Below are 23,335 nucleotides of genomic sequence, written 5' to 3' on the forward strand. Positions count from 1 at the left end.
AGCATGTTCCAATAACACTACTCAAAGTTCTCTAGGGTGAGGCCCTATCTTATACATATTAGTCACATCATGGTAATACAAATCATTCTTATCATGAGTACAATGTTCTTTTCCAAAACTCCTCATACATGCAGAAATACAACAATACATGGACACTTCTTGGACATAGAATGTGATCCATTCGTCATATGCAAGTCATGTGGCTACTCCAAGTAAGTAAGATAATTGGTTAATACAATACACATCCTTCAGCATTTTCTTGCCATAGTATGCTCCCTGTCAAGATATTCCTAATATTATGACCTCAGGCAGAATACCCTTAACTCGTGACAAAAGGGGTCGCATGACCTTTATTAGAAAGTCGTGACATGGAGAGAGCAAATGGCTGAAAAAGCAAAGTTGATGCATTGTATCGAATGTATAGAAAAGCATACACATAATATATGAAAATGTAATGTCAATCAGCTCTGTAATAAGATTTGTTAGCAATCCAACATTTCTACCACACAGGTCACACCCTTACGGTCATGTTATGTCATGACCAACACAACATACTGTATCTCAAGTGAAAGCATGGGTGTAATTCATCACTTTTCGGATTACTTTAAAACCAGCACTATTTTGATGTATTTTAAATTGCGACCAAATCATGGAGTTCTCATCACACATACAGTATATGACACACAGAGTATTCACTAACACAACATACTGTATCTCAACTGAAAGCATGGGCGGAATTTATTGTGGGTGGACAATAGGGTCATGTCCCTATCATTTTTCTGATTACTTAAAACATTCCCTTACTATTTTGATATTAATTGCATGTGTTTTAAATTGCAACCTGATCATGGCATGCATTTCGATTCCAAATTCACACCCGTACTGTATGTATGATGTATGTGAGTGATGACAGTAAAGATGTGTGTGTGGGCAGGAGGGGAGTGGAGCAGTGACTGTGTGTGTGTGTGTGTAGTGTGTGTGTGGGTAGGTGGGGGCAGTGTGCTGTAAGTATGTAGAGGATGTGTGTTGGAGAAGATCCTGAAGACAATGTGCTGTGTATGTAGGGGGGGGGGGGCAGTATGCAGCAAGTATGTAGAGGAGGCTTACTGTAGCAAGCAGTGTGCTGTATGTATGTGAGGTTATGACAGTGATGATGTAAGTGTGTGTGTTTTTTGTGTGCGTGTTGGGGATGGGAGTGGGGGGGGCAGAAAGGCTAGGCAATCAAGGACATGGGTAGATAGATGGAGGAGAAATCAAAAATAATAAATAAAAAGTTCTATGGAGATGTGAAAAAGTTGGAGAAAGTCAGATGTGTGTGTGTGTGTGTTTTGACGTGTGATGAAATAAGAAAATAAATAAAAGGTCTGTAGCATAGGGAGAGGGATGTAATCTTTCACATGCGGGGTCAGGAAATCAGTTGAGGTGTAAGCAACAGGAACTGTCTTATAGGAATGAGGGTAGGCCACTGAGAACCATCTCAGGCCAAGGGTCAGAAAAACATAGGCCTATCACACCGAACATTATGTTTGCATCAGAAGCCTTGTTCGTTTATATCAAAAGCCTAGGAAGTCGGGGTGCTGTGGCGTACCATGAACGGGTCTGAGCACCCACGGGGACACAGGTTCGAGTCCGACCTGCGGTCATGTCCCGATCCCACCCCATCTCTCTCTCCCACTCACTTCCTGTCTGTCTTCACTGTCCTGTCCAAGGCAAAAAGCCCCAAAAAATATACTTAAAAAAACAAAGCAAGCTGTGTTATTTAAAAAAAAAAAGCCTAGGAAGTCTCTTTGACCCTTTTTTAAAAATGTGTCTTGGGTGATCCAATCAAGTGGTCAGTTCTAAATATAAGTGTAAATAATCACCAATCATCGTATCATCTTAGAACCACTAGCCAAGGTGGTCTGAAACACATTTGACCATATGTGTAGAGGAAACGCTAATGCATTCTGATGACCCGAACAAGGGGAGTTATAATGGATGTAACGTTAGCAATAGCGCAATCTAAACTCAAGTGGTCAGCAACATCTCTGGCTGTACACCTTGAATACACATGTAAACCGTGATGTGTCTTGGCTGATCATAATCGGATCACCCAAGACACATTGTAAAAACAAATGTAAACGGGATCTTAAACAGTATGTCTTGCTACAGTTTGTGATGCTTGTGTTCAGACATACACAGCTGAATCTGGAACAGTTCCTCATGTTTTGTTACTGCTCTTTACTGGAATCAAGAATGACTGCTGTAGCAGCCACGAGAAACATCACTTTATTTCAATATACAAACATTCGATACAGTGATTCCACTTAGATATTCACACACAATCACAGCGGAAGGTGTAATGAACAGTCAAGAACACATGAAGGGTTTCATGCCTGTGGTCTGACAATTTTTCAGTTAAGGAGCTTTACACATTTGAAGTTAGGTGAAGACCTGCACCCACTTTATGTTTCAATGGAAAGGGATGATGAATTGATTCTTTCTTTAGATATTGCTGTCTATTTCATATCTAACAACCCTTTTTTCAAGTATACCAAAAATATACCGCTTTACTGGGAGTTAACAGTAGGCTATGTGAATCAGCTGTCATAACTGACCTTTGATATCTACATTTGTTATTTCTATCAACACAGTCATGGATAATCAGTTTGTGACTTTGGAAAAAGTCTGCACCTCTTCACCTGTTAAACAGACCTTGTTGTTGAATGGAGTATGCCTATTCAATAATTTAGCCTAAGTTCAGAATCAGTATTTCTTTGTTTGATACAACAAAATTCAAGAAAGCAATTTTGACAATACAATGCAAGAGGCCTTTAGTCTACAAGAATATCTGTTTCTATGACTTTTAGGAGCTGTGATTGGGAGAGACAAAGATGTGACAAATAATGGAGAACACTTTGGTTATGGCAATTCACAAGGTCTGAAAAAATATTAGACTAGTAGACTGACATTGCAGCATAGCTCCTAACACAGAGCAACCTCTGCCGTAGCAGCTGAGCTATAGGCCTGAGAGAACTTGCTGTAATGGGGAGGAGGCTGGTTGTGTCTGTTCGCAGCTTCTCCAGTCATCCAAAATAACGTCTAGCATTTTTAGATCTGTGATGAAAAGTTAATTAAAATAAAATGTATTATTATTATTATTATTATTACATTGAAAATGAGTGAAAGTGAAAATGGCCTTTGGAGTGGGCGGGTTTAATAGAATTTGCTCGACCTGTAGCCTACTTTCCTCACATTTGACCGAGTCCAAACGGGGTCAAGCTAGATCTTCGTCTTGGAACGTAGCCTACTCTATCGTAGGTTACCTCGATGTGATATCCACCATGCAGGCAGTCGAACATTTTCTGTGAGTAGCTTTTTCATCACAACACAAAATTACAGCTTGCAATGCACATTTCAGGAAGTTAGCTTAACTGTTTTAAGGGAGCATTGTTACGGGTTAGTCAAAAGTTATAGCTCGCATTGCTATCCCGGACGATTGTGGGCGGTAGCCTAATCGAGTTGTGAAAGAAAAAGGAGAACAGGAATTGAAATGTAGCCTAATGTTTTAGGCTACATTGGGTCGCTACGGTCTGTCATTTTTAAAAAGTGGGTCCCCAGAAAAAAAGTTTGGGAAACACTGTTATAGGGAGGGAAAGTGAAAACGAGCGCCCCAAGTGGTTGCGTTCCTATCGAAGAGCAGCTCCAATGTTAAGTCCCATAGACCTATTTTAAAAAAATACTGTGAAGCCAAATCAGCGATCTTATCCACCAAAAATATTTTTCAGTGTCTATACAGTAATAATCTTCTAACTGTGAAAATGTCAGACCCTATTTTGCCTTATTTAAAAAAATCGAAATTGCTCCTTTTGTTTCATAAACGAACTACAAAAAAGCCACGTGACTTTTAGTCCAGTCATTTTAAGCCAAAATAGGGGTCAAGGTTGAACAATTTGCAACACGGTCAGTGGATCTTCTGGCCAATCGATTTCCGTTTCGGAAATGAAAATTAACAAAACATAAAACGAAGGATTATTTGATTTCCGTTTTAAAATACAAAATCGAAAAACGAGAATCAAGTCGTTTTCCGTTTTCCTAATCGGTTTCAAAACATAAAAATACAAATACCGAAATTGGTCTGTGTACCTTCTGTTCATTTGATTTTCAAGGTTGAAACAGTGATCAAAAAAACGTATTTGAAGACCTTTACCTAAAACAGTACTTCCCAGAGAAAAATAAAACACAAATATTGAAGCATTTTGTGGAAAAAATAATCAAATATACAATGAGGGTTTGAATTTCAATATTGTAATTTCAATTAGTCATTATTCAGGTTAAAAATAAAAACCCAGGCACACGAGGCCACCACACACTCAACAAGCTACTGCATGCTGACAGCATTTTTTTGCCACTGCCCGAATGGATAATTGCTAGCCTATGTTCATCAAAGGGAGCAAGATGGTGATGTTGAAGGACAGTGATCTGCACATAGAAAAAAAATCGCCAGAACATTCCAAGCTTCTCATTTTGATCGATATGTAGGCCTAATTTATGTCCAGGTGTGCTAGGGAGTGGGATTAAGGTTGCGTGCACCCTTCGAAGAAAGAGGGGAAATGTCACTGAAAAGACAATAGACATCATGCATTTATTTGCCTATGTTTTGTAGGTATAGGCTTAGCTTAACAGTTTAATCTGCAAAAAAAAAAAATCTAACGTCGGTGCGTTTGACTGTATCGGACTCCCATAATGCCATATGTGCATGTTGGAATGTGATATATCGGTTTTAGTAGGCCTATTGTATTGTGTAATTGTGTTGTGTGTGACTACCCGTTCGTGTATTGTGCATGTGTTAGTGACTAGCCTTGTGTGTTCTATAATGATGTTTTGACCTGTCTGTGTTCCCCGCTCCTGACCCAATAAATGTACTGATTTGAACCTTGTTGCCTCAGTTGTTACAATATGAATATAAATATAAATTAGTTGTATGTCACTTTGAACAGAAGCATCTGCGAAATACCATTATCATAACCATAACCAAATACGTCCTTGGTCAGCTGGCTACTAGCCTATGCTTCCTTAGGCCTTATCACGTGCATCCCCCCACACCCCCGCCCCAATGCAATTAGCTCATTCTAGATTCTTCCTCCATTACTATTCTCCCTTACCAACATAATACAGGCAACGATAGGCTAGTCGCGCATACAGAACAACAGAGGAGCCCAAATGCATATTGTCGTGCCTCATGCTAGGCCAGTGAATTGTTGTCAGATTTTCCCCAGCTCTGCGTTCTACTAACCTGGCCCTAGCCAGATGAATGTCGTTCCGCTTAGCTCCGCCTAGCTTCACTCGGAGCGAAATTCATCTGGCTAGGGCCAGGTTAGCGTTCTACGGCTTCCACTCCCCTTGCTCCTAGTTGATACAATGTAGCTGACATTTCTGCGTAAGTTAGCTTGTTTACAAACAACGTCATAGGTTTCAATGTAGGACAGCCTAGCGGGGATAGGCCAAATGAAAAATTAAGGAAAGTGCCGTTTTCACATTCTTGTTGTGCGGATTTTGGATTTCGGTCGTGGGGATACAAAGTTTAATATCCAAAACAAAAACACGAGGGAATTTCCTATTTTGTTTTTTAAAAATACAGATATAAGGTCGTTTTTCGATTTTCAATTTTCGTTTCGAATTTGAAAATCAAATGAACAGAAGGTACACGGACCGAAATTAGTCTTAAATTTCGACGATCATTATTCATTGAAGCCTATCGCTAATCTGAGGAGGCCCTATAAGCTCGCATCATAGTCTTAGGCTAGCTGCTAACTTGGTAAAAATACCTGTTAGATATGGCGGCCTTGGGAAGTGTTGCGAGGGATATATAAGAGATGGTTAAAAAGGACATGTCTTATGCAGAAAACACTTTAAATAACTTTTGTTCACAAAGAGGTTACTCTGAGAGGAGCATCCGATGATTTTGCACCCAGCATAATTAGGCATCCACTAACTCGGGACAACCTGGGAACTAAGGTGGCAAAAGCAGTTTGCGAGGTAGCCTAGGCCTGCGGTCATGTAGTCTACCATGCCTACTGTATGCAATCACTCATTTTACTTTGATGTATTTATTAGGTTGGTCCAACATGCAGTACCTCAGAATTATTGGCACCTCTGCTAAAGTTGACTAAAAAGAGGAATGTAAATCTTTTGGAAATTGATCTTAATGCCTTAAGTAAAAAAATAGGAAATATTTAACCTATAAGGACACCAATTTTCTTTGTGAATGATTCATGTATCATAAATAACTAAATTTTCTTCCTTAAAATAGGGTCATAAGTATTGGCACCCCTATGTTACATTCCCATAGAGGCAGGTAGATTTTAATTTTTAAAGGCCAGTTATTTCATGGATCCAGTATACTATGCATCCTGATAGTTTCCCTGGCCTTTGGAATTAAAATAGCTCCACATCATCACATACCCTTCACCATACAGATTGGCATGGTTTTATTTCAGTTAGCCTATAGCTGGTTTGATTTGCATTGAGCTCAATGAGCATAAATCATCTATAGTATCTATTTGTTTACTGCTACTGCTCTACTATTACTATTCTACTGCTCTTCATCCTGCACTTATTCTTAATAGGCCTACTATTATAATGTTACTGTTTCTGCACTACGATGGTACTGTTACCACACTGCACATAGCTGTATATACTGTACATATCTGTTTATATGGTTCATACTAAATATCCATATTTATTCAGTTTTTCTGTAATATATTCTGTTAATACACTGCATATATCTATATTGTTCTTACTACTATAATGTATACTGCCACTACATTGCACATATCTGTACATGATGTTCATACATTGTTCATATTACAGCCATATTTATTCTGCTCTTATAAGGTTACTGCTAATACACTGCACATACTTATATTTAATTTATACTACTGTATACTGCACATACTACTAAACCTTCTGAAAATAACTGTATACTACTGTCTACACTGCACTATATATTTTCTTCTGGTTAGACACAAACTGCATTTCATTGTCTCTGTTGTACTCTGCACAATGACAATAAAGTTTAATCTAATTTAATATAAGTTAATCTGAGAGAAAGTGGAATAGAACATTATGTCCAATATTCCAATATATGGTTTAATGTTCTGCATTATGTCCAATATTCCAATATGTGGTTTAATGATCTGCATTTCTCATTAGTGAGTCACTTTGATACTAAAAGTATGATTCTATGTAATGACTGTATGATATCTGTACTGTCCCTGTGTATATCTGTGTGTGACTGTATTTAGAGATAAGCAGGAATATTATGACTTTGCAGTGTTTCACTGTTCTGCATGGCTGCGTCAGTAGCTATCTGCTCCGGATTGCCAGGTTGCCACTAATCAGGGTCTGATTCAGTGTAGTCCACGTGAGATGGGATGACCAACACCATCTCCCGTCAGCCTGGAAGGATACTTAAACCCTAACTATTTCCTTGTCTAGTTAGAGCAGCTGATGGATCTTTAGGTGAAGTCATGCTGTCTCTCCCTTGATGCGCATCATTGTAAATAAACTCTGTTCCTGAGCATCAAACCAGGTGTCCTTAGGCTATAAGTTGGATATTTCCTAATTTTTCTACTGGCATCAACTTTAGCAGAGGTGCCAATAATTCTGAGGTACTGTATGTTGGACCAACCTAATAAATACATAAAAGTAAAATGAGTAAAATGATTGCATACAGTATAGGCTACGTGACCGCAGTAGGCCTGGCATCCCCTAGGGCCTAGGCTACCTCGCAAACTGCGCCACCTCAGTTTCCAGGTGGTCCCGAGTTAGTGGATACCTAATTATGCTGGGTGCAAAATCGTAGGATGCTCCTCTCAGAGTAACCTCTTTGTGAACCAAAGTTATTTGTTAAAGTGTTTGGGATTTCTGCATAAGACATGTCCTTTTTAACCATCTCTTCTATATCCCTCGCAACACTTTCCAAGGCCGCCATATCTAACAGGTAGCCTATTTTTACCAAGTTAGCCTAAGACTATGATGTGAGCTTCTGGGTAGCCTAGGCTACTCAGATTAGCCTAAGACTAGGCTTCATTGAATAATGACCGTCGAAATTTAAGACTAAGTTCGATATTTAGGGCCCGAGCACCGAAGGGCGCAAGGCCCTATTGTTTTTGTAAGGATTATTATTATTATACTAACTTTGTCTCAGAGCGTTTTCCTTTTTTGAGGTGGTTAAGATGGGTGAAAAGTCTTGAAATTTCGCACACACATCAGGTGTCACGCAAAGCAGTTATGTACAAGAGCTTGGCCCCGGGCGTGGCCCAGGGACTCAGTAGCGCCCCCTTAGGTGATTGAGGCAGTGGTTTGGCACATACTTTCAGCTAGACGCATCAAATTTAGTAGGTGTGTGTATATAGATGAACAACTTTCGTATGTACAATGCATTAGCCACGCCCAACAGGAAGTGAGGTATTTGGGATTTTGTGCCGACTAAAATGTGATGAATTGTGATGCCAAAAGAGGTTCTTCCCATCGGTGAAAACGCATGAAATTTGGCACAAACGTCAAGAGGTACCATGAATACACAGGGGAAAAGCCTTGGCACTGGGCTTGGCCCAAGAACTCCATAGCGCCCCCTTATGTCACTGTGACTTGTGGTTGGCATATAGTCTTAGATACACACACCAAATTTGGTGGGTGTGTGTAACTCCCGAAAACAATCAACTTTTGTATTAACATGCCATTAGCCACGCCCACAGGAAGTGGGGTAATTGGGATTTTGTGCATTGTGGACATGATAAATTTTAACGTACTTATCCTAGACGGTTGATCCGATTCATGTGAAAGTTGGTATACATGATGCCAATATGCTTCTGATTCTAAATTGTGAAGCTTTTTTTGATATGTTGTAATTTGACGAAATGGCAAAACTCTGAATTTTAATACCCTTCCACATAAACAATACATGTGTCTTAATTCACCATGAATGGCTTGAAATGTTTTAAATTTCACAGGTCTTTGAATACCATGGGAGTGATGATATTGACATGCCCATAATGCATATTTGGCATAGCGCCACCACCTGGCAACAGAAAGAATGGCAATTACACTGATGTCACATGATCAATTTTAACATACTCCTCCTAGACGGTTTGTCAGATTCATGTGAAATTTGGCAAATATGATGCCAAGATGTTGCTGATGTTAAATTGCGAAGGGATTTTTGATATGTTGTAATATGTCATGATTTTAATATCTCACTACATAAACAGGAAATGTGTCATAAAGTCACAGTGTATTGAATGAATGGTCTGAAACTTCTCAGGTTAATAGATATTATGATTATGATGATATTCAGACACTCAATGGGCCTGCCTGGTATAGCGCCACTACCTGGCCAAGTAGGAAATGTGCCAGAAATGGACAATGCCTTAAGTGACTGATCTGAAACTTTATAAAATATTGGATATCATTATTGTGATGATATTCACACATATAATTCATATGCCTACCATAGCGCCACCATCTGGCCAAACAGGAAATATGCCAGAAATGCTCTATGCTTTGAATGAAAGGTCTGAAACTTCTCAGGTTAATAGATATTATAATTATTATGATATCCAGAGACCCTATGGGCCTGCCTGTCATAGCGCCACCACCTGGCCAAGCAGGAAAATGTGCCAGAAATTGGTAATGCCTATATTGGTTGATCTGAAACTTTGCAAAATATTGGATATCATTATTGTGATGATATTCATATGTGTAATTCAAATGCCTAATATAGCGCCACCATCTGGCCAAAAAGTGTATCAGAAATGTTCTTTGCTTAAAATGAATAATCTGAAATTTCTCAGGTTAATTTATATGATGATTATGATGACACACAATGGGCCTGCCTTGCATTGCGCCCCTGGCCAAGCAAGTAAATGTGCCAGAAAATAACATGCAAAAACAAATAGCGCACACATCAAATATGTACATTTTACAAATGCACCACGTCGGTGCTTTGTTGGATTCTGAAATGTCACGGGTTGCGGCCCGCAGGTGCTCGGGCCCGCCATTGCCGCTTGCGGCTATATTTGTATTTTGATGTTTTGAAACCGATTAGGAAAACGGAGAACGACTTAATTCTCGTTTTTCGATTTTGTATTTTAAAACGGAAATCAAATAATCCCTCGTTTTTTGTTTTGTTAATTTTCATTTCCGAAACGGAAATCGATTGGCCAGAAGATCCACTGACCGCAACACAAGCAAACTTAACTGATTTTGAATCCTCAATATGTCCTGAGTAAGGGGAAAAAAGCCCCGAAGAATTCCAAATAATTTTCACATTTGTATATTTCAATTGGTGATCTTTACACCATAAAAATCCAGTTGGTGGAAATATGTTGATATAATGAGGGTTGTTTTATGCATTATTCTTCAGCAAATACTGACAAACTGTAATTAGAATGTTGTACAATACACATTCTAAAGAATATCTGACCCCATCTAACTTAACATGGAATTTTAGAATCTTGCATTGTTGAGGAACATTCTTTTATTTTCAAAGAGTGAATTCCTTTGGCTTATTTCAGACTGGTTTGTTGCAAAATTGGTGTCTATTTTTACATTGTGGCCCTTTGAATCAATGGAAATGGTTGTTGAATCTTTAAATAGAGCCAAGTGGGTTTTTTGCATGTAAGTGTTCCACAATGTGTAATCTGTACAAACACGCATTATTCAGCCTAGGAAAGTGGTTTGGTGTTTACGTAATCTGATTTAGAGGTCACTGAAACATACAGTATATCACACTAAAGTATCAGTCCATCATTTTGCAAGTCTTATAGTAATTGACCTCTTGCCCAGGGGTGACTGATATAATGTCTGTCCAATCAGAGGGGGCTGTATGATGCCCCTTTACTTTGCACAATTTTTGTCTAAAACAATAATCTAACAGCACAGTATGTTTATGTTAGTGAATGCAGGAAAATTGTGAAGGCAAAGTTGAAGATGGACATGATCATGTCCTAATTCGACAGAAGGGTGCAGATGGGATAACTGCAGTTAGCCTCCAAGTGACTCTATTGTTGTGACATCTGGCAAAAATTCTATACTAATAAATATAGTTTAAGATTAATAATTAACAATGCATGCCTATGCATGGGTCATGGTTTTACCAAAGTCATAAAACAGTCAAAACTATACATATTCTAAAAGTATATGCACTGTACATGAAATATAGCATCAATCAACTTATGTCCCATCTTCCTCCATACCATGCATAACACATACTCCTCTATTCTGTATAGGCAAATCAAGTGGACAGCTGATACATTTTGGCCTGCACTATTAAGGGAAACAAATGAAACACCATAAACCATATATTTTCTGTAAGCATATCCCCTCTAGAGGAGATATAACACCATTTAAGACATTTCCCATCTTCCTCTAAGCCATGCACAATACATTGCCCTCTATTCTGTAAAGGCGAATCTAGTGTAAAGTTGATACATTTTGGCCTATACTGTCCAGGCAAAACAAATGAAACACCATAAACTATATATTTTCTATAAGCATATCCCCTATAGAGGAGATATAACACCATTTAAGACATTTCCCATCTTCCTCTATGCCATGCACAATACATTGCCCTCTATTCAGAGCTATAATACCAGTTAAGACATGTATTATCTTCCTCCATGCCTTGGACAATTTGTTTGTCAAATGTTGCAATTCGTTTTGGGTCACTATACATTAGCTATACATAATTACATTATGCCCTGTTTGCCCATGTTAACAAACAATTTCAAAAAACTTATAATACATTTTTTTGTTTGTCTTGATGTAGGTAATCAACTCAGTAATTTTCATGGTGATATGTGAAGGTTAATTTTTTTTCCCTATTTGCGTGAGAAAAATACTGTATAGGCGCATGAATAGGGTATATTTAGGTCTTTTTCTAAACGTTCCCCTATTGGGATTCTTCGGGGCTTTTTTTCCCTTACTCAGGACATATTGAGGATACAAAATCAGTTAAGTTTGCTTGTGTTGCAATTTGTTCAACCCTTTCTCTTAAAATGACTGGACTATTTACCCTTCGACGTTACTCACGTAGCATGGTTTGTTTATTAGCCTGGTTAGCATTGCCACTTAACGCTTACTGCCAGCTCTTCATGTGAGTAGAAGCACAACACCAGTTATCCAGACATAAAGGTTATCACCACGCGGTTTACATCACCTTCCGTTATTACAAAAATATGTAAGCCAGTTAAGCAAATTGCCGTATTGATCAGTTAGAGATTAAGCGCCCAAACCTGTGTCACATGCAACTGTAGTTTGTTATCACCATGTTAAGACAAAAACTCAAAACAATTCAACTGATCCTAAACATAAGGTATGACCACTTGAAGCAATAGAGGTGACCCCAGTGCCTAACATATGGAAGGCATTAAATTAAGATCCCAATAGAGCTGCACAGTCCCGCCCACAGCCGATGCCGGATGTAAAAAGTCAATGCAATTTCTCCATTGACAATTGCGGTGTAAGCCATAAAAACTTAACTGCACGTGGTAGACTTAAAACCAGCTACGGTTGTACTAAGCGATTGTATATGCTCCAAGAGTTCGTGGGGCACTAACCTTGTTTTGAGATAAATGCCTTTTATTCGCGATCTCTTGGATAAGTACTTCATTACCCACAATCCTGAACAATCCCACAGTGATGCCTCTGATTGGTGGAAAGGCCGTTATGGTCATAGTTTGAAACTTTCTCAGCGGAAAAATATTGACAAAGATGGAGGAGTTTTTTACTGCCTATGGCGAAAATCTTAATGTGATTAAAAACTTTCTTGACGAATATTGGTACTTGTATCAACAAGGATTGGGGTTTATACATCACACGAACTTAGTCAGGGCCAATACACTATCAAATAGACCACTGTAAATGTTAGTTTAAACACTCAAACTTTTCAGGTAGGCTAGCACTAGCCGACAGGGTAACCTTTAGCATTTCCGACATTGTATGTCATTACATAATGCAGCTAACATTAGCCTACATGCTGCAACACAGGTATGAATATTATGTTTTAGTGAGTGTCCAAAGGGGTGAAAGCCACTTTAAATCGGGTCACATTATTGACTGTTGTGTGTCTGAGAGTCAGTTTGTGGGTTTTGTAAGGGTCAGCAGCATGAGGGACAAGACCTACAAAGTTGTGGTGAGTTAGCTAAGCAGGGAGGTTGTAGCACTGCTAATGTTAATGCTGCTAGCAGTGCTAGTTAACATTAGCTAGGCTACTGTAGCCTTCATACTGTATGATTCATATTAATCATTAACCTAGGAATACTTCGTGCATTTAATGAACATTTTGTGTAATAATTCACGGCAAATTAATAAACTGAATATGGTGGTCCAAGAGCAGACCATGCATCAGCCCGACTGAGCAGTGATGACAGCATAGGATGAGTCAGGTAACGTTACGAAGCACTGCCGTTAACGTTAACCGCTTTCACACACACGATATAAAATACACGATGATAAATATAAAATTCAATATCAAAACACTATTATTTACACGATTACTCCTGAAATAACTGCTATTAACTGCACATTCACTATATAAAAATCACTGGTTGGAGGAAAGGGTTCGCTGCTGTCGCCGGTTGGAAATGAACGATTTCGCGCTGGTTCGTGCTGCTTATATATTTTTCAGTGAGGCCCGGTGGTTTATGGGATGAGTAGGCCTAGTTCCTTCGCTCGGAAATGAAAATATGTACACAGTCTTGTACCTTTGACTTTTTTTGGATTTTCTCTTCGTTTTTTCACTCGAAATGATATGTTGTATGCTTATGAGTTATAACGTAGCTGGTTAGCCTAAGACATGCTATAAAACTCTTTAGATACGGATTTTTCCAAACGTCAATGGGACAAATTAATGGGAATCTTACATCCGGCACCTAACCGCGTTTTGGCTGTGGGCGGGACTGTGCAGCTCTATGTGCACCGAGATATATTTTTTCTAAAAAAAAATCCCATCCCCTCCGCTAAACTCTAGGAACGCAACCACTAGATGAGATCTCATCGCCATCTAGTGGTTGCGTTCCTAGAGTTTAGAGGAGGGGATGGGATTTTTTTGGTGGATAAGATCGCTGATTTGGCTTCACAGTATTTTTTTTAAAAATAGGTCTATGGGATTTAACATTGGAGCTGCTCTTCGATAGGAACGCAACCACTTGGGGCGCTGGTTTTCACTTTCCCTCCCTTAGGCCATGTTTATTTCCCACCACTCTAGCCTACAGCGCCCCCAGCATAGTGAAAACCACCACAAAGGTGTAGTGCGACTGGTCTCACAATCACAGTTTTAATGCTATGAAAAATAACTTTTTTAAATTTATATTTTCAGTATTGTTCTACCTGTTACATAATTAGATTGTAAAATAACAAATGCAGCAATTACACTGTCCCACTTAAAGGAAAATTCCGGTGTGATATTGACCTAAAGTGTGTTGAAACATGATACCGAGTGTGAACGCATAGGTGCCAACTCTCACGCATTGGCCGTGAGACACACGCATTTGATTAGTTTCACACGCTCACACGCCACACCCCCGATTTCTCACGCTGAAGTGAACCTGGTCGGTCAGATGCCTGAAAAATGAGTTTAGCCTATCTATAGATCTACCTGTTGAGCCACGATTATGCTTTCAGAGACGGTGAGAGGGTTCAAGAGCACCCCCTGTCTGTGGAATTTTCTAAATTTTCTCTCATTTGCGATGCTACTTCAGAAGCCATCCCAGGCGCATCCCCCCCCCCCCCCCCCCCCCCCGCATTTCCCCGGCTTCAGGTATGCTTTGAGTATTATTGAGTATTTTTCACGCTGAAGTGTCAACCTGGTAGGTCAAATAACTGGCAGATGAGGTTCAACTAAACTAAACCTATACATATGATATCACACATCATGTGAACGTGCGGAATCTAAGCTTTCCAATGATATTAGCGCCAAGTTGCTGTGATAAATGGTTCGCGAGAGAATTAACATTGAACCGACGTGCAATTTAGGCTAATCATATTTGCATTTACCCATTACTCTCGGTTTAATATTTCACTAACCCTTCACACAACACGTGGAAAACCCTATTTCACAATAAACAGCAAACCTACCGAATACGAGGATATAAAGCATGCCTCTGTGCAACAAGTGGTTCCTGAGTAATCCGGTTTTGAAATTGCAACACATTTCTACATAGCCTCATTGGGGCGAAATTATAATGTATTCTAATGTTAACTATTTGTCAGTAGGCCTACATACATTTTTGTAAATTGCTCAGCCATAGATTATCCCACTATCATGGTTCTTATATTGTCAGGTTCCAGCCAATCCCATTACAGATAAATGAATATATTTATATTGGCATGCTTCCTAGTGACATTAATGCAAAATATGAAGAAAATCAAATAACGAGACACAAATATTGATATAAAGCCTGACATAAGCCATATGCAAACATTCACATCATGCAGATATGGGTACATCCTGAAAAAGGAATAGCACGTAGGCTATAGGCTATGGCCATTACAATGACCAATATATTATCTTAAATAAACTAGCTGAATAACACAGGTGACCACTTCTGCATAATTTCATGGAGTGCTGAAATGTACACACATTTCTGAACTGTGAAATGTAGCATATGTTTTTGTGGTTGTGAACTTATTGCAATATCACCATAACTATTCCACCTGTGTGTGCATGGTTATAATTCTGAAGTGCAAAATAGCTTAGGCTACAGCACAAATATTTCCATAAAAATAAGCAAGTCTGACCTCTGAATTTATTTTGAAAGTGCATCTGATTGATGCAAAATATACAAACATTTCTTAAATTCTTACAAAACACCCACCCACTCTTTAAAATTGTTAGTTTGGACCCCCCACCCCCACTTTTGCCGTGCGAAATACCAGTGCTGTTTTCAGCATCTGTTTAGTGCTTCATTGTCATTTTCATTGGATTCTCCCATTTTCGCGTAAATCGCTCATAAACTTTTTTTTTTTTGTTACACGCATTCTCCCATTCCGCTTCTGTCACACACACAGTGACAAGCGCCAAATCCCCCGCAGTGTTGAAGAGATCAGTCGTCCCCCTCACTTTTGATAAGGTAAAAAGCCTTATAGGTATGCCAAATAAATAATAACCTATAGGTTTACGCTAGGCTATGTAAAACTCCCCATTAACAGCATCACGTCACTAACCACAGCTAAGACTGCACAATCTCTATTCACTCTGTTGGATATCTGAAGCCAGTTTGTCTACTTAGATACTGCAAATCCTCAAATTATGGCCGGGGTCTTAAGACAAAGTACAGGCCTTTAGGGGCAGGATTGTATTCGAGACAGCCCTTTATTTCTTATGCGAGTTTTATTTTGAGACATGCGTTTCTTGGAGCGGCATACTGGTAGGCCTTCTAAAGCATGACATTTTCGGTTTAGTTTGATATTTAATTTACTTTTGGACTGTTTGATTATATTGTTAAATGTTGGGACTGATGGGCACTGAAATCTGGGGAGGTATTTGATGATCACTATTACGTTCCATGTGTCGGGATTTCAAACAAACCATCCGCTTTCATACGTTCATTGAACGTCCGCGGTGCTGTAATGGAAACCTTATTGCGTAGCCAAGTAGCCTATTGAGTTATTTTTAAATTATGCATGATTTACTTTATTAATTTCGTAGGCTGGCTTTGTTTTGTTATATAGAAGTATCTAAATAACCTGTTAAAATGTACCAGAATTCAGGAAATTGCATCTAGTCCAAAAAAAATTTTCGGGGGGAGGACCCCCATACCACCCGCTGAAATGTCCCACCCACTTTCACAATGCCTCCGACGCCCATGGTCCTAGTAGTAGGCTAGATCCCTTTGATACCAATGTTCATATAACTCTGGGACCCTGGTCCCAGGGATGGATTACTGCACGGGCCTTCCGGGCCCAGACCCAGGGGCCCAAGGTGTCAGGGGGCCCTGAAGCCCAAGCCTTTGCTATGAATCTGATTGAATTTAGTATTGCCCATCACCAAAATGCACCAGAATACAGGAAATCACATTAAACTAATTAAAACAATTCTGGGGGAGTACCCCCAAAACCCCCTTCCACATATACGACAATTAGTGGGGAGCCCTTAATACATCTGGGCCCAAGGGCCCGAAAGCTCATGATCCGTCCATGCCTGGTCCCTACACCTGAGAACCACTGATGTGCGTTTTTTTTACTGTACAGTATAATGCTGAATGAGCCAAACAAAAATTTGCGCAGCAAAATTTTGGTTGGCCCCACCAAATCTCACTCCAAGGTTTTTTGAAAAGTTGGCAGCCCTGGTGAACGTATGTCTCATAGCCCATCTCGGCTTGTCCCCTGCACTCCAAAATCTGGCGCTAGTTAGCCGATGCTACCAACAGCTTTTTCAATGGTGGTGCTTCGGCATCGGGCTAGCCATGCAAATAAATCACTGTTTTACACCATTTACGAGGCTCAATGTATCTCCACACTTCATTGGTAGACTACCGAAGGCCCTGACATTTAAAACGAGACATTGAGAACTTTGAAAAAGCACGTGGTAGTTTACTTACAAGAGATTTATACAGACAGTATCTTCACGAAGTTTAGCGTTTGCAGCCATCTTGAATTTAGTCACGATAAGTCGAGCGACGAGTAAGAATGAACAGGTATGATAAGGGATCAGATTCCAAAAATAATTCCGTGGAAATGCATGGATTCCAGTTGCTGCTACTGGAAGAAACTGGAATCCATGCATTTCCACTGAATTATTGAATACCATTGAATACCATATACCATTGAAAAAGCTGTTGGTAGCATCGGCTAACTAGCGCCAGATTTTGGAGTGCAGGGGACAAGCCGAGATGGGCTATGAGACATACGTTCACACTCGGTATCATGTTTCAACACACTTCAGGTCAATATCACACCGGAATTCTCCTTTAAGTCATTAGAAATAGGCCTACGCGAAAAGGATATAAAATCCTGTAAATCACTAAGGTGTGGTAATGCAAGACAGCAAAGGGTGTGATCAATAATGTTAAACTAATCTAACTGTAGGCTACAGTTTGCCAGTTAGCCTACTGCTGTTACTTGTTTACTTACAAGTTACTGTACTAGTGACTGCAAGAAACCCATTTATCACTAAAATATTGAATTATATTTAGATAATTATTTGTATAAGAAAATAAAAAGGATATCATTTTAGCAAATAAATTCAATTTGATAGAGTTACTGGACACAATGTCTAGACACCTTTACGGGATGCAATCAGTGTAGGTCTGTAGAAGCCAGAAGAGACCAGTCGGATCACTAAACACAAGGCTGCAATGCCTACTGGGCCCTAGATTTATAGAAATCTCAACAGTGTTCATTGCTATGTTCAAAGATGTGAATTCATTAAAGGGATGTCCCCAGTATAACATATGCAAAGAGGATTTAATCCATGTTATTTAGTCTTTTTAATTGTGTCATAAAATTGAACTTTTAGATGAATGATAAAATGAAAACTGTGAGAAGATGCTGCTCTCAAACTCAAATGAATCACAAAGTCCTTTTAAAAATAATCCTGTAGCATCAAACAAGAATCTTGTAAAATATGGAGAATAACATGCCTAGTAGATGATGTAAACTGATAAGTAGGCTAAAGATGATATAAACTGATGTTTCATAAATATGTTACATTATCACCTTGTTGCTCTGAAAAGAAAATCATATCTGCGTCTTTTTTGTAACTGCTTTATGCTGATTGCATGATAAAAAGTGTAGTCATGAAGATCAATCTGAAATAATTTGAATATCATGCCAATTAAAAAAACTCAGAACTCAGTCAACTGATTCTCTTTTCACACTCAACAGATTCTGTTCATATGTTAGCATGGTGTGGTACCTTTTGTAGCCTTTTGCAAATGATAAAGTAGGCTAAAACCTGATTTAGTCTTTATCTTATCTTTGAATTAAAAGTCGCTCTGTCAGTTACATACAATTTAATTTTATCAGTAGTATGTTGCATAATATGTCTGACAACTGAATCTGTTTTGCATTGAGTTATTACCTAACCGAGGGCTTAAACAAGGACTTACGAGCTGTTACATTTGTTAATGTCTAACATAGTGATTTTGTATTCTGCAGGGAAACCCTTCAAAGTTTGGACCAACAACGACTACTGCTGTTGTCACTGTCAGCAGTAGGGATTGGACTTGTAACATGGTACCTGATATTCAAGAAAAAGGTTGCAAAGACCATCCCTATGGGTCAGGGTTGGTGGGCGAGAGGTGAGAGATCACTCAGTGAAGATGAGACAATACATCCTTTCACAGTAGAGGCTTCTGAGGATGAAATTCAGGTAAGAAAGAAATGGAAAAATGTAAATCATACCTGTATATAGAATATGAATAATACTCCAGTTAAATTGTACCCTTTATATGGTGACTTATAGGTGTTTTTGTTCTTAGGACCTTTATAGACGTATTGATCAAACAAGGTATACTGAGCCACTGGAAGATGGCCGCTTCCATTATGGCTTCAATTCTGTTTACCTCAGAAAGGTTGTGTCATACTGGAGGAATCAATTTGACTGGAACAAGCAGGTGAAGGTGCTGAACAAGTATCCACATTTCAAAACCAAAATAGAAGGTGAGTCTACAGGATCAGGTCTGAATACCCCATTTATTGATATCAACCAGTCCCAAAAGATATAAAAACGCTTGTACTAAAGGCCTGTCTTTGCTTTGATCTCAGGACTGGATATCCACTTCATTCATGTGCGTCCACAGTATCGAGAAGGACAGAGGGTCTTGCCTCTCATGCTAGTCCATGGATGGCCAGGTTCTTTCTTTGAGTTCTACAAGATCCTTCCACTGCTCACAGAGACACAGGATGGCCTGGCATTTGAAGTCATCTGTCCCTCTATCCCAGGATACGGCTACTCAGAAGCCCCACAAAAACAAGGTAAAGAAAATCATCACATAGTCCTATGTATGTACGTATGTATTGTGTATTAGTATGTGCCCATAGAGTCCAGGTTCCATGATGTGTTAGCTGTTCAGGATTTAGCTAAATATTATTTGTAATATTTGATATTGTAAGCACAACACATACTGCTTGAATTTTGCCCATCATGTGATTCTGTCACTTAGGCTATATACTGTATTTGAATATGTCCTGATGTGTTTGATCTCCAGGATTTAACTCGATGGACGCTGCTCGAGTCTTTCTGAAACTGATGGAGCGTCTGGGATTCACAGAGTTCTACCTTCAGGGGGGTGACTGGGGTTCTCTCATCACGACCAATATGGCCCAGATGAAGCCTGAGTAAGGATGTCCTTTCATTCAACTTTTAAGTAGTTTTAGACCAGAAGTCTTTACTGCTGATTTAAAGGAGCTATGATTTGATTTGTGTTGAAAGCAGCCATACAACACTCTTCCATCAACTTGCATGGTATATAATATAGCGCCACCTGTGGTACAAAGTGGTATTACAAGAGAGCCAGCCTGCTGCTAGCTGGTTTGCATGCTAACTTTAGTGGATCATATCTGGGGAACAGACAACACATTGCTTCAAAACGATTGTTGCATCACATTCTGTAGCTCGTAGGTGATTTCTAACAGTTTTCCACAAAAAAATACACAAAACACCTTTTCAAAAAACAGAATAAAATAAACCTCACACAGTTTCACTCTGAATTATAGCACCAACTTTCTGCTCTTACTTGTAGATGCGTCAGAGGCCTCCACTTGAACATGCTTGCTGTGACACGGGGAGGTCTTGGTATGCTGCTGTCTCTGATCATTGGACCATACCTGCCTTTCCTGGTTGGCTTCACACGTGAAGATGTCCGTCGGCTCTTCCCATACTTTGAAAAGAATGTGTATGAAATGCTGAAGGAGTCGGGTTATATGCACATTCAGGCCACCAAGCCAGACACAGCAGGTAGACTTTGCTGTAGCCGCTCTTGTTGTAAAAATACAAGACTAAATGACCAATGATTGTGTTGTTTCCCCTTTGTGGGTGTATGTATTCTGTTCGCATTGTCCTGGTTTGATTATTATGACAATGGTTGCTGCTATATATATATATATATATATATATATATATATATATATGTCACGTTACAAAGTTCACACACTTATGCTAAAGTTGACTAAAAAGAGGAATAAATGTTGGAAATTGATCTTAATGCCTTAATTAACGAAAGGAGGATAAATCCAACTCCAACTTTTAAGGACACCTATTTTCTTTGTGAATGAATATACGTAATTAAATAAATGTTCTTCCTTAACATACAGCGGGAATAAGTATACACACCCCTATGTTAAATGCCAATCTCTAGGTATGGTGAAGGGTATATGATGATGTGGGGCTATTTTAAAAAAAAAATGATGATGGCTGACAATTGAGAATGTAAGAATGCATAATTGAGGAACAATGATACCGCCATGTTAAATATGAATGCAGTGGTGTTTAGTGGATTACTAGCAGTAGCTCTAGCAAAAACTCTGATTCCATCTTCCACTTCAGGCTGTGGAGTGAACGACTCCCCAGTTGGGCTGGCTGCCTACATTCTGGAGAAATTCTCCACATGGACTGACAAAAAGAACAGATATCTAGAAGATGGGGGCTTGGAGAGGTGAGCTGTTAGTTATGTTCCGGCGTCCTTGTTTTTTTTTTTTTTTTAAAGGAAATGTCATGTTTTTTTTTGTTACACATATACGGTCCACTCTTCTTCAAAGGATGTTTTTTCTGCTCTGATACAGGAAGTATTCCTTGGATGACCTTCTCACCAATGTTATGATCTACTGGACCACTGGAACTATTGTCTCCTCAATGCGTTTCTATAAAGAGAATCTGAAATCCAGTCCAATGAAGAGAATAGACAACAGGTCAGTGCGATAGGCTACAAAGATTGGTAGGAGATTGGTAGATGGTTTAGCGCTAATGTAGAGCTGGGTGTCGTCAGCATAGCAGTGGAAACTGAGCCCATGCTGACGGATGATCTGGCCGAGAGGGAGCATATAGATGGTGAACAGCAGGGGGCCAAGCACTGAGCCTTGGGGCACGCCGTGGTTGACTGGAGCTGGGGTCGAGTTGGAATCCTTGATAGTGATGTATTGCGTCCTAGTGAAGAGGTAGGAGTGAAACCAGGAGAGAGCGGAGTCAGAGAGTCCTAAGTGTTCATCAAGACGGTGAAGCAAGATGGTATGGGAGACTGTGTCAAAAGCTGCAGATAGGTCTAGGAGGATGAGAAGGCTGATGAGGCCATTGTCTGCAGCTATGAGGAGGTCGTTCATGATCTTAATGAGCGCTGTCTCCGTGCTGTGGTGGTGTCGAAAGCCAGATTGGAGGGGTTCATAGAGGTTATGGTGGGACATGTGGTGTTGAAGTTGGGCAGCCACCGCTTTTTCCAAGATCTTGCTGAGGAAGGGTAGGTTGGAGATTGGGCGGTAATTTCCAGGATCGTCAGGGTCCAGGCTGGGTTTTTTGAGGGTGGGAATGACCACAGCCGTTTTAAAAATAGATGGCACCACACCAGATGTGAGAGAGGTGTTAATAATGTCGGTCATGGTAGGGCAAAGTGTGGGCAGACACGCCTTTACCAGGGCCGTGGGCATGGGGTCCAGTTTGCTAGAGGTGGATTTAGCTTTTATGTGACGTGATTACTAGCAGTAAAAAGTCTTGAGTGGGGTTGTGCTGGGATATTGCCGCTCGTGATATACTTTCTGTCAGTTGTTTTAAAAAAAGATTATGTGGAGATTCCAGGTTAAGGAAGTAATGGTATTTTCATCCTGCAGTCTACATGCAATGTATACATACATTCATAAATACATACATCAGCAATTCCTAGAGATGCACCAGTAACCAGACACTAGCTGACTGTGTTAAGAGCTGAAACCTGTCAGAACATCGGCTTCTCAAACCCTGAGCTGTCCATCTTCTCAGTGACCATCAACCTGCTTAATGGTAAACGTAGACTTTTTGCCTGCAGGACTGGCATTTATGTGCCGATGGGATTTGCGGCTTTCCCCCACGAGCTGCTTCACTGCCCCCAGGCCTGGGCCCGCTGGAGGTACAAGGACATCCGCTCCTACACCTACATGTCCAGCGGGGGGCACTTCGCTGCCTTTGAGGAGCCCAAGCTGCTGGCAGACGACTTTGTGCAGTTTGTAAAAAAGGTGGAATGCAAAAAATCGTGAATTGTCTACACACCATATTTACTTGTGCTTAAAAAGCTAGCCTAAACTAGCCTAAAAAGATTTATTAGGTTTGCTTGTAAAATTGTAAAATTAAATACTGCAGTGATAATAAAATAATTTACCTATTCTA

General features: G+C 39.7%; 1 protein-coding gene across 1 annotated transcript; it reads left to right on the forward strand.

The window, feature by feature from the left end:
- Positions 1-3,225: 3,225 nt before the first annotated feature.
- LOC143124147 (epoxide hydrolase 1-like) lies at positions 3,226-23,335 on the forward strand. The gene is made up of 9 exons (XM_076285486.1): positions 3,226-3,346; positions 19,144-19,357; positions 19,467-19,647; positions 19,753-19,962; positions 20,196-20,325; positions 20,730-20,944; positions 21,533-21,641; positions 21,769-21,894; positions 22,998-23,335. The coding sequence occupies exons 1-9, from the start codon at positions 3,324-3,326 to the stop codon at positions 23,203-23,205; spliced, it is 1,416 nt and encodes a 471-aa protein (XP_076141601.1). The 5' UTR covers positions 3,226-3,323; the 3' UTR covers positions 23,206-23,335.

This window comes from Alosa pseudoharengus, unplaced genomic scaffold, assembly GCF_046254945.1.
Source record: "Alosa pseudoharengus isolate Yale_2024_CS ecotype anadromous, Long Island Sound unplaced genomic scaffold, YU_APseudo_1.1 YU_APseudo_1.1_scf_15, whole genome shotgun sequence".
NCBI classification, from domain to species: Eukaryota; Metazoa; Chordata; class Actinopteri; order Clupeiformes; family Clupeidae; genus Alosa; species Alosa pseudoharengus.